A 17953-nucleotide genomic window follows, 5' to 3' on the forward strand; every position below is an offset into this window, starting at 1 on the left:
AAAATACAATGACTTAAGAATTCAATAGAGAGCTTCAAAAATGGTCTCAACTATGCAGAAGAAAAAAAATCAATGAACTAGCAGACAGGATATTTGAAATTATCCAGTCAAAGGAACAAAAACTAAAAGAATGAAAAATAGTGAAGAAAGCCTATGGGACTAATGGAACACAATAAAAGGAAACAGTATCTACATTATGAGAATTCCTGAAGAAGAGTAAGAGAGGAACAAAAAGTATATTTAAAATATAATGGCCGAAAACTTCCCAAACCTGTGGAAAGAAATGGACATGCAGATCCATGAAGCCTAAAGGACCCCAGATAGGTTGAACCTGAATAGACTACATTGAGACACATTATAATTAAAATGTCAAAAGTCAAGACAAAGAATTCTGACAGCAACAACAGAGAAGAGACAAGTTACATACAAAGTAACCCCCACAGGCTACTAGTGGGTTTCTCAACAGAAATTTTTTCAGACCAGGAGAAAATGGGATGATATATACAAAATATTGAAAGGAAAAACTGTCAACCAATAATTTTATACCCAGCACAGCTTTCCTTCAGAAATGAAGTAAAGACTTTGCCAAACAAACAAAAGTTTATATAAGGAAGATCAACTACTAACCCTGCCTTACAAGAAACGCTAGAGGGAGTTATTTGAGTGGAAGTAAAAGGGTGCTATTTAACATTATAAAAACATAAGAAGGTAGTGTGAAATTCACTGGTAATGGTGAATATACAGTCAAAGTTAAACTCAGTAATATGGTAATGGTGATGTGTAATTCACTTACACCTCTAATTTAAACGTTAAAAAACAAGTGTAGTAAAAACTATGACTATAGTGATCTGTTATGGGATATACAATATAAAAAATATGAAATGTGTAACAGCAAAAACCTAAAATGTGAGGGGAGGAGAAATGAAAGTGTAAAGTTTTAGGAATGCTCTTAAAGTTAAATTGTTATCAGTTTAAAATGTGGTGTTATAATTCTTAGATATTTTATGTAAGCTTCATGGTAACCGCAAGGGAAGAACCTGTAGTAATTACACAAAAGAACATCATAAAGAAGTCAAGACATATTGATACCAAAAGACATCAAAACACAAAAAAGACTGCAGAATAAGAAGTGAGGAACAATGGATCTACAAAATAGCCAGAAAACAATTAACAAAAGGCACTATTAAGTCCTTAAGTATCAATAATTACTTTAAACATAAATGGATTACATTTTCCAATCAAAAGAAAAAGAATAGTTGAATGGATTTAAAAAAACAAGATCCAATGATATACTGCCTACAAGAGACTGACTTTAGCCTTAAAGATGCACACAGACTGAGAGAAAAAGGATGGAGAAAAACACTTCAAGCAGATGGTAACCAAAAAATGCAGAGGTAGCTATACGTATGTTAGACAAAATAAACTTTAAACTAAAAGTAGTAAGGAGATACAAAGCAGGTCATTATATAATAACAAAGGGGTCAATCCTTCAAGAAGATACAACCATTTTAAAATTTATGCACCCAACACTGGAGCACATAAATATATAAAGCAAAAACTAACAGAGCAAAAGAGGAAATGAACAACATAAATAATAGTTGGGGTTTTTAGTAAAACATTCTCAACAATGGTTAGATCATCCAGACAGAGAATCAATAAGGAAACAGCAAATTTGAACAACACCATAGATTAAATAGATCTAACAGACGTATTCAGAACATTCTGACAGCAGCAGAACACACATTCTTCTTAAACACACATGGAACGTTATCTAGGATAGATCATATGTTAGGCCATAAAACAAGTCTTAGCAAATACAAGATCCAAATCATAGCAAGTATCTTCTCTGACCACAATGGCATGAAACTAGAAGTCAGTAACAGGAGGAAAACTGGAAAACCCTCAAATACATGGAAATTAAACAACACTCTTCTGAAAGACCAATGGATCAAATAGTAAATCAAAGGGGAAATTGAAAAGTACCTTTAGATGAATGAAAATGAAAACAACATACTAAAACTTATGGGATGCAGCAAAAATAGTTATAAGAGGAAAGTTCCTAACAATAATAAACACCTACACAGCAACAAGAAATATATCAAATAAACAACCTAAGTCTATGCCTCAAAGAACTAGAAAAGATAAGACTAGGGTTTCCCTGGTGGCGCAGTGGTTGAGAATCTGCCTGCTAATGCAGGGGACACGGGTTCGAGCCCTGGTCTGGGAAGATCCCACATGCCGCGGAGCAACTAGGCCCGTGAGCCACAACTACTGAGCCTGCGCGTCTGGAGGCTGTGCTCCGCAACAAGAGAGGCCACGATAGTGAGAGGCCCACGCACCGCGATGAAGAGTGGCCCCCGCTTGCCGCAGCTAGAGGAAGCCCTCACACAGAAACGAAGACCCAACACAGCCAAATAAATAAATAAATAAATAATAATTAAAGGTGCTAATAATTAAAAAAAAAAGATAAGACTAACCCTAGTTTAGCCAAAGGAAGGTAATAATAAAGACTAGAACAGAAATAAATGAAATAGAGAACAGGAAAACAAGAGAAAAGAGTAACAAAACTAAGTGTTGGTTCTTTGAAAATATAAACAAAAATTGACAAAACTTTAGCTAGACAAACCAAAGAAAGAAATAGAGAACCAAAATTAAAAGTTATAAATGAAAGAGGAGACAGTATAACTGATATCATAGATATACAAAGCATTGTAAGAAGCTGCTATGAAAAATTATGTGCCAACAAACTGTACAATCTAAAAGAAATGGAAAAATTCTTAGGAACATACAACCTATCAAGAATAAATCCTAAAGAAATAGAAAATGTGAACAGACCAATTAGGTAGGGAGATTGACTTGGTAATTAAAAATCTTCCAACAAAGAAAACCCCCAAAACAGATGGTTTCATTAATGAATTTTAACAAACATTTAAAGAAGAATGAATGTGAATCCTCAACCTCTTCCAAAAAAGTGAAAAAAAGGGGACACTCCCAAACTCATTTTATAAGGCCAGCATTACCCTGACACCAAAACCAGAAACAGACACTACAAGAAAGGAAGACTACAAGCCATATCCCTAATAAATACTGATGTAAAAATTCTCACTAAAACACTAGCAAAGATGGCGAAGTGGGAGGACACGGAGTTCCTGTCTCCCCACAACTAGGGCACTTACCAGACGCTGGTGGGGGACCTTGATGCCCAAAGAGACAGGAGGAACCCCTGAGCGACCAAGTAGGACATGGCGGGGGAGAGGCGGGTAGGAGAAGTGGAGGCCAGACGGGACCAGTGCCCCTGAGGGGTGGCTGGGAGAGGGGAGGGGTTCCCATGCCTGGAGGGACCCTTGGGGGCTCAGAGGATCAGGGAGGAGCATGGCTACTGTTTCTCCTGCCCAATCAGGCCCCAGGAAGCCTACTGGGCTCCTGGACCTGGTCCTCTGCCCTCCGAGGCCCCCTCTGGCCGCATGGGTCCTAGGGGCGTAGCAAGGAGCGAGGAGGGGAAAAGAGGAGGAGAGGCAGATGTGAGGGAGACCCTCCAGGACCGGAGGATCAGGGGACATGTGGCGGGCATTTCCTCCACCCATTCAGGCCCCAGGAAGCCTGTTGGGCTTCCAGGCCTGGTCCCCTGCCTTCTGGGGCCCCCTCTGACCACAAAAGTCCTAGGGGCATAAGAGTGGGGGGGAAGAAGAGGAGAGGCCAATGGCGAGGGACCCTCCAGGATCAGAGGATTGGGGGGAATGTGCTTAGTGTTTCCCCTGCCCACTTGGGCCAAGGGAGCTTGCTGGGGTCCCGGACCTGTTCCTCTGCCCTCTGAGGCCAGAGGCACTCCTGGGCCCCTCTGGCTGTGCTGAGTCTAAGCCCCGCCCCCACCCCAGGGCTTTTACCAGCCCTGTGAGTCCTAAACATAGGCCCTGTCCCCACCTAAACCCCACCCCCCACAGCCAAGGCCCTTCCTGGCTTTCTTTTTTTCCCCTCTTTTTTGCTACTATGGTTCTGTTTTACCTTCCAGTTGTTGTTTCATCTATATATATATTTTTCTAACATATCTGTTAGTTTTCTAATCTTATTTTATTTTTTACTCTTTATTATTGTTCTGCTCCTTTTTTTTTTTTTTTTTTTTTTGCTGCCCCGCATGGCTTGCGGGATCTTGGTTAACAAGCTGGGGGTCACGCCTGAACTCCTGCGGTGGGAACTCCAACTGTGAACCACTGGACTAACAGAGAACCTCAGACCCCAGGGAATATTCATCGGAGTGAGGTCTCCTGGAGGTCCTCATCTCAGCACCAAGACCCGGTTCTACCCAACAGCCTACAAACTCCAGTGCTGGAAGCCTCAGGTCAAACAACCAGTAAGAGAGGAACACAAAACCACCTATCAAAAAAAAAAAAAATGAGATGACAAAATAATATGTCACAGATGAAGGAGCAAGGTAAAAACCTACAAGATCAAATAAATGAAGAGGAAATAGGCAACATACCTGAAAAAGAATTCAGAGTAATGATAGTAAAGATGATCCAGAATCTCAGAAATAGAATGGAGGCACGGATTGAGAAAATACAAGAAATGTTTAACAAAGATCTAGAAGAACTAAAGAACAAACAAAGAGATGAACAACACAATAACTGAAATGAAAAATACACTAGAAGGAATCAGTAAAAGAATAACTGAGGCAGAAGAATGAATAAGTGAGCTGGAAGACAGAATGGTGGAAATAACTGCCAAGGAGCGAATAAAGAAAAAAGAATGAAAAGAATTGAAGACAATCTCAGAGACCTTTGGGACAACACGAAACGCACCAACATTCGAATTATAGGGGTCTCAGAAGAAGAAGAGAAAAAGAAAAGGTCTGAGAAAATATTCGAAGAGATTATAGTGGAAAACTTCACTAACACGGGAAAAGAAATAGCCACCCAAGTCGAGGAAGCACAGAGAGTCCCATACAGGATAAACCCTAGGAGAAACACACCAAGACACATATTACTCAAACTAACAAAAATTAAATTCAAAGAAAAAATATTAAAAACAGAAAGGGAAAAGCAAAAAATAACATATAAGGGAATCTCCATAAGGTTATCAGCTGATTTTTCAGCAGAAACTCTGCAGGCCAGAAGGGAGTGGCAGGATATACTTAAAGTGATGAAAGGGAAGAACCTACAACCAAGATTACTCTACCCAGAAAAGATCTCATTCAGATTCGACGGAGAAATCAAAAGCTTTACACACAAGCAAAAGCTACGAGAATTCAGCACCACCAAACCAGCTTTACAACAAATGCTAAAGGAACTTCTCTAGGCAGGAAACACAAGAAAAGGAAAAGACCTACAATAACAAACCCAAAACAATTAAGAAAATGGTAATAGGAACATACATATCAATAATTATCTTAAATGTAAATGGATTAAATGCTCCAACCAAAAGACACAGACTGGCTGAATGGATACGAAAACAAGACCCATATATATGCTGTCTACGAGAAACCCACTTCAGACCTAGGGACACATACAGACTGAAAGTGAAGGGATGGAAAAAGATATTCCATGCAAATGGAAATCAAAAGAAAGCTGGAGTAGCAATACTCGTATCAGATAAAATACTTTGTAATAAAGACTGTTACAAGAAATAAGGAAGGACACTACATAATGATCACGGGATCAATCCAGGAACAAGAAGCAACAATTATAAATATTTATGCACCCAACACAGAAGCACCTCAATACATAAGGCAAATGCTAACAACCATGAAAGGGGAAATCAACAGTAACACAATAACAGTAGGGGACTTTAACATGCCAGTTAAACCAATGGACAAATCATCCAAACAGAAAATAAATAAGGAAACACAAGCTTTAAATGACACAACAGACCAGATAAATTTAATTGATATTTATAAGACATTTGACCTGAAAGTGGCAGAATACACTTTCTTCTCAAGTGCACACAGAACATGCTCCTGGAAAGATCACATCTTGGATCACAAATCAAGCTTCAGTAAATTTAAGAAAACTGAAATCATATCAAGCATCTTTTCCAGCCACAATGCTATGAGATTAGAAATCAATTACAGGAAAAAAACTGCAAAAAACACAAATACATGGAGGCTAAGCAATATGTTACTAAATGACCAGTGGATCACTAAAGAAATCAAAGAGGAAATCAGAAAATACCTAGAGACAAGTGACAATGAAAACAGAATGATCCAAAATCTATGGGACACAGCAAAATCAGTTCTAAGAGGAAAGTCTATAGCAATACAATCTTACCTCAAGAAACAAGAAAAATCTCAAACAACCTAACCTTACACCTAAAGCAACTAGAGAAAGTAGAACAAACAAAACCCAAAGTTAGTAGAAGGAAAGAAATCATAAAGATCAGAGCAGAAATCAATGAACTAGAGATAAAGAAAACAATAGCAAAGATCAATGAAACTAGAAGCTGCTTCTTTGAGACAATAAACCATATTGAAAAACCTTTAGGCAGACTCGTCAAGAAAAAAAGGGGGAGGACTCAAATCAACAAAATTAGAAATGAAAAAGGAGAAGTTACAATGGACACCACAGAAATACAAAGGATCATAAGAGATTACTATAAGCAGCTATATGCCAATAAAATGGACAACTTACAAGAAATGGACAAATCCTTAGAAGTGTACAACCTTCCAAGACTGAACCAGGAAAAAGTAGAAAATATAAACAGACCAATCACAAGTACTGAAATGGAAACTGTGATTAAAAATCTTCCAACAAACAAAAGTCCAGGACCAGATGACTTCACAGACAAATTCTATCAAACATTTAGAGAAGAATTAACACCTATCCTTCTCAAACTATTCCAAAAAATTGCTGAGAGAGGAACACTTCCAAATTCATTCTACAAGGCCACCATCACCCTGATACCAAAACCAGACAAAGATATCACCAAAAAAGAAAATCACAGAACAGTATCACTGATGAACATAGATGCAAAAATCCTCAACAAAATACTAGCAAACAGAATCTGACAACACATTAAAAGAATCATACACCAAGTGGGATTTATCCCAGGAAGGCAAGGATTCTTCAATATATGCAAATCAATCAATGTGATATTCCATATTAACAAATAAAGGAATAAAAACCATATGATCATCTCAATGGATACAGAAAAAGCTTTTGACAAAATTCAACACCCATTTATGATAAAAACTCTCCAGAAAATGGGCATAGGAGAGAACCTACCTCAACATAAAAAGGCCATATATGACAAACCCACAGCAAACATCATTCTCAATGGTGAAAAACCGAAAGCATTTCAACTAAGAACGGAACAAGACAAGGATGTCCACTCTCGCCATTCTTATTCAACATAGTTTTGAAAGTCCTAGCCACGGCAGTCAGAGAAGAAAAAGAAATAAAAGGAATCCAAATTGGAAAAGAAGTAAAACTGTCACTGTTTGCAGATGACATGATACTATACGTAGAAAATCCTAAAGATGCCACCAGAAAACTACTAGAACTAATCAATGAATTTGGTAAGGTCACAGGATACAAAATTAATACACAGAAATCTCTTGCATTCCTATACACTAACAACAAAGAATCAGAAAGAGAAATTAAGGAAACAATCCCATTTACCATCACAACAAAAAGAATAAAATACCTAGGAATAAACCTACCTAAGGAGGTAAAAGACCTATACTCACAAAACTATAAGACACTGATGAAAGAAATCAAAGATGACACCAACAGATGGAGAGATATACTATGTTCTTGGATTGGAAGAATCACTATTGTGAGAATGACTATACTACCCGGAAGCAATCTACAGATTCAATGCAATCCCTATCAAATTACCAATGGCATTTTTCACAGAATTAGAACAAAAATTTTACAAGTTATATGAAAACACAAAAGACACAGAATAGCCAAAGCAATCTTCAGAAGGAAAAACGGAGCTGAAGGAATCAGGCTCCCTGACTTCAGACTATACTACAAAGCTACAGTCATCAAAACAGAATGGTACTTGCACAAAAACAGAAATATAGGTCAATGGAAGAGGATAGAAAGCCCAGAGATAAACCCATGCACATATGGTCACCTAATTTATGACAAGAGAGGTAAGAACATACAATGGAGAAAAGACAGCCTCTTCAATAAGTGGTGCTAGGTAAACTGGACAGCTACATGTTAGAGAATGAAATTAGAACACTACCTAACACCATACACAAAAATAAACTCAAAATGGATTAAAGACCTAAATGTAAGTCCGGACACTATAAACCTCTTAGAGGAAAACATAGGAAAAACACTCTTTGACATAAACCACAGCAAGATCTTTTTGACCCACCTCCTAGAGTAATGAAAATAAAGACAAAAATAAACAAATGTGACCTAATGAAACTTAAGAGCTTTTGCACAGCAAAGGAAACCATAAACAAGATGAAGATAACCCTCGGAATGGGAGAAAATATTTGCAAACGAAGCAACAGACAAAGATTAATCTCCAAAATATACAAACAGCTCATGGAGCTCAATATCAAAAAAGCAAACAACCCAATTTAGAAATGGGCAGAAGACCTAAATAGACATTTCTCCAAAGAAGACATACAGATGGCCAAGAGGCACATGAAAAGATGCTCAACATCACTAATTATTAGAGAAATGTAATCAAAACTACATTGAGGTATCACCTCATACCAGTCCGAATAACCATCATCAAAAAGTCTACAAATAATAAATGCTAGAGAGGGTGTGGAGAAAGGGGAACCCTCCTATACCATGGGCAGGAATGTAAATTGGTGCAGCCACTATGGAAAACAGAATGGAGGTTCCTTAAAAAACTAAAAATAGAAGTACCATATGACCCAGCAATCCTACTACTGGACATATATACTGAGAAAACCATAATTCAAAAGGACACATGTACCCCAATATTCATTGCAATACTATTTACAATAGACAGGACATGGAAACAACCTAAATGTCCAATGACAGATGAATGGATAAAGAAGATGTGGTACATATATACAATGGAATATTACTCAGCCATGAAAAGGAATGAAATTGGGTCATCTGTAGTGATGTGGATGGACCCAGAGTCACTCATACAGAGTGAAGTAAGCCAGAAAGAGAAAAACAAATATCGTATATTAATGCATATATGTGGAATCCAGAAAAATGGTACAGATGAACCTATTTGCAGGGCAGGAATAGAGACACAGATGTAGAGAACCAACATGTGTACACAGAGGGGGAAGGGGAGGGTGGGACAAATCGGGAGACGAGGATTGACATATATACACTACCATGTGTAAAACAGATAGCTAGGGGGAACATGTTATACAGCACAGAAAGCTCAGGTCAGTGCTCTGTGACAACCTAGATGGATGGGATGGGGGTGGGGTGGGAGGGAGGTCCAAGGCAGGGGATATAGGTATACATATAGCTGACTCACTTCACTGTACAGAAACTAACACAACATTGTAAAGCAATTATACTCCAATAAAAAAAAACAAAAACTAGCAAACCAAATTCAGCAGCACATTAAAAGGATCATTCACTATGATTAAGTGAGATTTGTCCAGGATGCAAGGATGGTTCAATGCGTGGAAGTTAATCAATATGATACATCACATTAATAGAATGAAAGAAATATCAAATGATAATCTCAATAGATGCAGACAAAGAATTTGACAAAATTCAACATCGGTTCATGTTAAAAATTCTTAACAAATTAGGTATAGAGGGAACATACCTCAACATAACAAAGGCCTTATATAACACACCACAGCTAACATCATACTGGTGAAAGGTTGAAAACTTTTCTTCTAAGATTGGAAACAGGACCATGCTTCCCTCTCTCACCACTCCAATTCAACACAGTACAGGAGTCTTAGCCAAAGCAATCAGGCAAGAAAAAGATAAAAGCCATCCGCATTGGAAAGGAAGGCGTAAAATGGTCTCTATTTGCAGATGACATGATTTTATATATAAAAAGTCATAAAAACGTCATCAGAAAACTATTAGAGCTAACCAGTGAATTCATTAAAGTTGCAGGATACAAAAGTAACATACAAAACATCAGTAGCTCTTCTGTATCCTAACAATAAATTATCTGAAAAGGAAATAAAGAAAACAATCTCATTTACAATAGCATCAAAAACAATACAATACTCAGTAATAAAAACAATACAATACTCAGTAATAAATTTAACCAAAGAGGTGAAAGTTCTGTACACTGAAAACTGCAAGACACTGATGAAAGAAACTGAAGGAGGCACAGATGAATGGAAAGGTATCCCATGTTCAGGGATTGGAAGAACTAATATTGTTAAAATGTTCATACTACCCAAAGACATCTATAGATTCAATCCAATCCCTATTAAGATTCCAACAGCATTTTTTTTTTTTATAGAAATGGAAAAAAAAATTCTAAAATTTATGTGGGACCACAAAAGACCCAGAATACCCAAAGCAATCCTGAGAAAGAAAAACAAATCTGGAGTCATCACACTTCTTGATTTCAAGCTGTATTATAAAGCTATAGTGGGCTTCCCTGGTGGCACAGTGGTTGAGAATCTGCCTGCTAATGCAGAGGACACGGGTTCGAGCCCTGGTCTGGGAAGATCCCACATGCCGCGGAGCAACTGGGTCCGTGAGCCACAACTACTGAGCCTGCGCGTCTGGAGCCTGTGGTCCACAACGAGAGTGGCCACGATAGTGAGAGGCCCGCGCACCGCGATGAAGAGTGGCCCCCGCTCGCCGCAAGTAGAGAAAGCCCTCGCACAGAAACGAAGACCCAACACAGCCATAAAATAATAACTAACTAAATAAATAAAATTTAAAAAAAAATAAAGCTATAGTAATCAAAACAGTATGGTACTGCCATAAAAACACATGCATAGACCAATGGAACAAAAGATGCTCTGTTATGGTGGTAAGAAGAGTAATTTTTTTAAAAAATCTCTAATTTCCAAAAATATTTTGGGTAATTTGGTTTGATTACTTTCTAATAAAAATATAATAACAACTTTAAAAATGAAAACATCAAACTAAAAAACTAATAATAGAACTACCATATGACCCAGCAATTCCACTCCTGGTATATATCCAAAAAACCCAGAAACACTAATTTGAAAAGATATGCACCCCAATGTTCATAGCAGAATTATTCACAATTGCCAAGATATGAAAGCAACCTAAGTGTCCATCAACAGATAAATGGATAAACAAGATGCAGTATATATATACTATGGACTACTACTCAGCCATAAAAGAGAATGAAATTTTGCCATTTGCAGCAACATGGATGAACTTGGAGGGCATTATGCTAAGTGAAATAGAAACAGAAAGGCACTATATGATATCACTTACATGTGGAATCTAAAAAATAAAACAAACTAGTGAATATAACAAAAAAGAAGCAGACTCACAGATATAGAGAATAGACTGGTGGTTACCAGTGGGGAGAAGGAAGTGGGGAGGGGCAACATAGGGGTAGGGAATTAAGAGGTATAAACTATTAGGTATAAAATAGGCTACAAGGATATACTGTACAACACAGAAAATATAGCCAATATTTTATAAGTATAAATGAAGTATAACCTTTCAAAATTGTGAATCACTATATTGTACACCTGTAATTTATATAATACTGTATATCAACCATACGTCAATAAAAAGGGATGCCTAATTGGAAGCTAACAAAAAATTTATTAACACAAGAGGAAAATTCAGTGGAAATTAAAATGGTTTTTTGGCCCAGTGTTTGAAGGTTCAGCCAACCACTCAGAGCTGTCCGAATAGGATGTGGTCTAGATCGGTGGGATCTAGAGACCCAATTCCTAACTGCTGGCTTCCAGAAGGCTTCTGCTATGGTCTTCCTGTTTTCCCAGCCCTGGAGGGAGGCGCCCCTCCGGAGCACACCCTGTGCACCCCACTTTGCTGTACCACAGCTTGCACGTCACACTCCGTGGAATGGTCTGGGATCAGTCATGAACTTGGAGCACAGGACTCTACTGTTCATCTTCGCCCATCTCCAGTACCATGTCTGACTGAGAGGAGATATTCAAAGTGTTTGCTGACTTGACCAGCTCCGCAAAGCGCTGGACCGTCCCCGTCCGCTGCAGTTTACCTACAGGCACCACGCGGTCGGCCTGCAGGGGACCGGCCCTACCTGCTGGTAGTCGCTTGCTACACGCAGAAACAGCAGCCCTTTCTTCCAGGTCCACCACCAAACCAAACCCCTTGGGAAGCAGAGCCCTGGCCAGACCAAACTAACTAAGCTAAGTGAGACAAGTGAGACAGGCAGGCCACAGGGGAAAGCTGCTCTAAGATTGAGAGCAGAAAACACTGACTAAAATTCCTCATTTTCCTTCCTCTGCCTCAAAGATCTGATTCCAAGTCCTGCCAAGGTCTATAATCATAGTTCACTTCCTTTTTTAACCTAAAAGCAAATTACTCTTCCTTCCAGGCCTGAAAGAGCTATGATGTCACTTACACATTCTGCGGGAACAGCAAACTCAGACGATGCTCCGGGAAATTATTTTCTAGGGGTGACTTTCAGCCAGCCTGGGCGATCTGCACAGATAAAACAACCCAGTGCAGGCAACGCGGCTGACTGAAAACAGCAATTTTCTTCAGAGTCTGGACTGGGAGCCAAAACCCCAGGGCGGGTGTAGCATGCTGGCGTGCCCAGTGGCCTCCCATTCATTCAAACCCCTCCCTGCCTGCACGTGTGCATGCCCCGCCCCTTGGGTCACTGCACCTGCCCTGAGAACACCAGAGACCAAGGGGGAGGAGGGACAAGCTAACGTGTACTGAGTAGCTGCTGGGCATTGGGCTTGGGGCTGGGAACAGGATACAAACAGTTTCAGGAAGCTCTGAGCTCATCTTACAGACACCTCTTGTGACTTGTACTCTTTTTCTTTTAATTGAGATATAATTGACATATAGCATTATATTCGTTTCAGGTGTGCAACAACGATTCAATGCATGTAGTTTAAATTGCGAATGATCATCACAATACTGTGACTTGTACTCTTGATGTTCTGTCCTGAGCCTGCTACTAAGTATGGTTATAATAATTTTTAAAAAGGGAATGTGCCCCAGGCAGTGCTTATCAAACACGAATTGACAACTGGGTAGTCCTGCTTCGAATATCCTGAGCCCGGTGCACATGTAGAGAGGATGCTACAGGCCTCAGCACCTGGGAGCTGGTTAGAAATGCAGGATCTTGGGCCCCACCCTGGAACTCCTAGATCCGAGTTTCTGGAGGTGGAGCCCAGGGATCTGTGATTTTCAGGTCTGCTGAAGCTTGAGAGGTGCCGGCAGAGGGAACACCCAGGTCCCGGCCGTGTTCCTCGGAAAAGAATAGGGAAGAGCATGTGGGACTTCCCTGGTGGCACAGTGATTAGGAATCCACCTGCCAATGCAGGGGACACAGGTTCGAGCCCTGGTCCAGGAAGATCCCACGTGCCGCGGAGCAACTAAACCTGTGCACCACAACTACTGAGCCTGCGCTCTAGAGTCTGCGAGCCACAACTACTGAGCCCGTGTGTCACAACTACTGAAGCTGGCTCGCCTAGAGCCCGTGATCCACAACAAGAGAAGCCACTGCAATGAGAAGCCCGCGCACCGCAACGAACAGTAGCCCCCGCTTGCCGCAACTGGAGAAAGCCAGCGCGCAGCAACGAAGACCCAACTCAGCCAATAAATAAATAAAATAAATAAAACAAAATAAAAAGAATAGGGAACAGCACAGCCAGCATGGGTTCCTGAGTCAAATGTCCCCAAGTTCGCTCCCAGTCTCACCATTTGCTGTTGGTAATCCTGGGTATGGCAGTTACTGATCTACATCTCCGGGTGTGCGTCTGCAGGATGGGGATACGAGTGGTCCCCGGCTGGTAGACGCGCTGAGAGGGTTCAGTAAGGAAGGTATTAGAGTGCACTTAGCCTACAATGTGGCAGCTCCTAAGCAAGCAATTAATATCACTATCACACCATTATTATTTCTTCGGTAAACTCTTCCCTGCATAAGCTCCTCCCCAGACAAGAAGCTGACCAACTGGAGACGGTCTGTGTCCGTTTCTGGCAGCTAGAAGCAGAGGTGCCCAGCCTGCAGGCGGGACAGTGTTACACTGTCGCGTGTGTCGTCTGGCCTTCCCAGAGATGCTGGCTGAGCCACCCCTTACTCTCCCACCTCTCCTGGGAGCAGAGAGGCTCAGCGGGAGAAGGGCCCCTGTCAGCATGGCCACTGCTCTCTCTGGGGCCCCCAGCCTGACGTGAGGGGTGGGGGGAGGCCACCCGCTCATCCTCTTTGCCCCCTGCCCTGCGTTTAGCACTGGAGTCCCCCTTGCCATCAGCCAGCAGGCACTGTGGCCCAAGGAGTCCTCCCACGGGCGCCTCCTGTCACGGTCCCCTCCTCCGGGCCCTGGTCACTCTTCCTCTCCCTGTTTCTCACCACTAGCCAGGGCTCTCCCCCTGCTCAACCCGCCTCCGTGGGCCTGCCCGGAACAGCCCCAAGTCCTCACCTCTCTCCCCTTCTGTCTCCTTTTTTTAAAAAAATTCGTTCAACACTGAGTGTCTAATGTGTGCCAGACACCGTTAGAGGCACTAGGGACCCAACGGTGGGCAAAACAGGGAAAGTCCCTGCCCTCCAGGTGCTCAGGTTCTGGTGGGAGGGACGGACAAGCCTCCATTCGGTCAACATGCAGTCAGTTAAAGGGCATGGTGCCATGGGGAAAAGGCAAGCAGGGCAGGAGCACGGCTGCTGGCATGTCCGTGTGTGCGGGAACAGGAGAGGGAGGTGCTCTTCCCGCTGCGGCCGGGGAAGGCCTCGCTAGGGAGGGGACACGGAGCAGAGACCTGACGAGGTGGGGGAGAGGAGAAGGAACAGCCACGTGGCCAGCTGGATGGTGGGCAGAGGGACAGAGCAGACACAGGATGTTCTGAAGGGTCAAGAGTGAGGCCAGGGTGGCTGGGGCAGAGTGATGGGAGAAGAGCAGAGCAGGGAGGCAACCTACCACTGCGAGGAAACTGCTTTATACTGCACGAGAGATGGGACAGGTAGCCCCTGGGGGTTCTGAGCACAGGAGTCACATGATCTGGCTTACGTTCTAAAAGGACCTTCTAGCTGTCCAGTGGAGAAGTAAGGTAACTGGTCAGGAGGCTATCTGGGAGCTACTTTCGGTGGGGCGGGCAGGGAAGGCATCTCTGAAACCTGACTGATGAGAAGGAACCAACCATGTGGAGATCCTGGAGGAGATCATTCCAGGCAGTAGGTGCAAAGGTCCTGAGGCAGGAATGAGTTTGCTGCGTCTGAGGAAGAGAAAGCAGGCCAACGTGGAAGGCACAGAGGGAGCAGGAGGGAGAGAAGTGCGAGATAAAGCCAGAGAGGTGAGCCGCTGATGGAAAGCCTTGGGCCTTGGTGAACATCTAGAAGGGCTGCCAGAGAATGGGAACCCTTTGGAGAGTTAATTTTGAGAGACATGATATGATGTACCTTTTATGATGATGCACATGAACACATGCATACAAGTTGTGCTTGGGATCCAAGGACAGCACGTTAAGAATTTTTGCTGTAGAGTCTAGATCTGGAGTGTGTCGGGTGAAGCGTCAATGCCTCACTTCAGTATTTGCTCAGTTCTTTCCAACCATCACCCTCTTTATCGCCTAGTGCAGAATACGGTGTACTGTACCCCGCAAAGAAAGAGCAAGCCTCTCTCTGCTTTCTTAAAAAACATGTCCCATCCTCATACGTTGCTGGTGGAAACGTAAAATGGCACAGCCACTACAGAAAACAGTATGGCAGTTCCTCTCCTCAAAAAATTCCAACATACACTTACCATGTGACCCAGCAATTGCACCTCTGGGTACAAACCCAGAAGAAGTAAAAGCAGGGACCCAAAGAGGTATTTGCACACCCATGTTCACAGCAGCATTATTCACAATAGCCCAAAGATGGAAGTGCCTCACCTGTCCATCAATGGGTGAATGGCTAAACAAAATGTGGCACGTTCATAACAATATTATTCAGATTTAAAAAGGAAGGAAATCTGACACATGCTACAACTTGGATGAACCTTGAGGACATGATGCTAAGTGAAATAAGCCAGTCACGAAAAGACAAATACTGTATGATCACACTTATATGAGATTCCTAGAGCAGTCAAGCTCATAGAGACAGAAGGTAGAATGGTGGTTGCCAGGGGCCGGAGGGAGGGGGTATGAGGAGTTATTGTTTAATGGGGACAGAGTTTTAGTTCTGCAAGATGAGAAGAGTTCTGGAGATGGACGGTGGTGACGGTTGCACTATGATGTGAGTGTAGTTAACACTGCTGAACCATACATTTTTAAATGGTTAAGACAGTAAATTTTATCGTTATGTGTATTTTACCACAATTAAAAAATTTTTAAAAGTCTCTGAAGCCCACTCAGTCCCTCAATTGCATCCTCATTAGCACCCGTCTCCCTGTCTTCACAGCGCTGATGGCCCCAGGATTCCGGGACTGACTGTCTAGACAATCTCCTCGCTGGGTGAAGAAGACAAGTAAACGAGCTGGTGTGAATGAAATCTTAAAAGCTCTCCAGTGAAGACAGTCCTCGAGACTGAACCTGGCAGCCCTTTCAACTGGTAACAATTTTGCGTGTCAGGATTTCTTGTCTTTTAAATGCTACTTAAAACCTTTTGTTTAAGCCAGTTCCCTGTTCTGCCTTATGAGGATGCGAAGGACAGCTGGTGACCACCCTCTATGGAAGAAGTCTTCCAAAGGCTTAGACGCCATTGTTAAATTACCTTACCTCTTCAAAGACATAGAGTGACCTGCCTTCCACATTTTTCCAGCCTAAAATTGCAGCTGCATTCTCTTTGTGAAACTGACCTTTGGGTCCTCAACTGTGCTTCTCTGTGTTTGGATGGACCCCAAATCACTTCTTAAGGAGTTTGGCCTTGCCCATGGCACTCCCATGGAAGACCTCCAAGGGAGGCAGTGCCCTATCGTTGAGGCCTGTGTCCTTGTCAGGCTCCTTACAGCTCCCTAAGAAGACATCAACAGGGCTTCCCTGGTGGCGCAGTGGTTAAGAATCCGCCTGCCAATGCAGGGGACATGGGTTCGAGCCCTGGTCCAGGAAGATCCCACATGCCGCGGAGCAACTAAGCCCGTGCACCACGGCTACTGAACCTGTGCTCTAGAGCCCGCGAGCCACAACTACTGAAGCCTGCGCGCCTAGAGCCCGCGCTCTACAACAAGAGAAGCCACTGCAATGAGAAGCCCGCGCACCACAACGAAGAGTAGCCCCCCGCTCGCCGCAACTAGAGAAAGCCAGCACACAGCAACGAAGACCCAATGCAGCCAAAAATAAATAAATAAATAAAATAAATTTATTAAAAAAAAAAAAAAAAAGAAGACATCAACATACAACCCAGCTTGGCTGAGTCGCAAGACATATGACTCCATCCTTTACCAGCTACGTGGCACAGGTGTACTCCAGGGACTCGGCTGGAAAGAAACAAGCCAAGCCCACTGTCCCTCGCGATCTACCAAAAGCTTAGCTGAGAGAAACACATTTGGGGAGATTCTCTGAAGGTGTATCCCTCCCTCTGGGATTCAGCCAAGGCCCCAGAAGCTGGAGGCAGGGACCACCTTGTTTTGCCCAGCCTCCCTTTGTGCAGTGGCTTTGCTGCACGACACTTGGCTGGGCACCCTGCCCTCCATGTAAGAAAGCCTTGCGAGGCCTCGATGCAGCTGTTCTAGGGCACAGTTGAGGGCGGGCTGCCGACACCTCACTGGACATGAGAAGGTGGGAGCAACGCTGCTTCCAGGACGCAGAACCTGGAACACTTGTGCATCTGAAGCATAGTTTATTTTTGCCTCATGGATTCTAAATTGTATCACTGCTGACTTTCCATTCTGTTTTTGCTGCTGGAGAACTCAAAATCAAAATTGGGGTCTATTTCTGGAAGAATGCTGTCCAACAGA

The 17953-nt window shown here is 42.4% G+C and overlaps 1 protein-coding gene across 9 annotated transcripts in view; it reads right to left on the minus strand.

Annotated features, from left to right (window-relative positions):
- FAM124A (family with sequence similarity 124 member A) overlaps nucleotides 1-17953 on the minus strand; it is a 173254-nt gene that overhangs the window by 120074 nt on the left and 35227 nt on the right. The window contains exons 4-5 of one of the 9 annotated variants that reach the window (XM_082365521.1): nucleotides 15219-15293; nucleotides 13686-13888 (exon numbers count right to left, since the gene is read on the minus strand). The exons of the other annotated variants lie outside the window; for them this stretch is intronic. Of the exons in view, the coding sequence (XP_082221647.1) occupies nucleotides 13784-13888; nucleotides 15219-15293 (180 nt within the window). The 3' untranslated portion in view covers nucleotides 13686-13783. Of the gene's footprint in view, nucleotides 1-13685; nucleotides 13889-15218; nucleotides 15294-17953 lie in introns of those variants that run through there. 9 annotated transcript variants of the gene reach the window in all.

The sequence above is a fragment of the Balaenoptera borealis genome, assembly GCF_965194805.1.
Source record: "Balaenoptera borealis genome assembly, chromosome: 18".
Classification (NCBI taxonomy): Eukaryota; Metazoa; Chordata; class Mammalia; order Artiodactyla; family Balaenopteridae; genus Balaenoptera; species Balaenoptera borealis.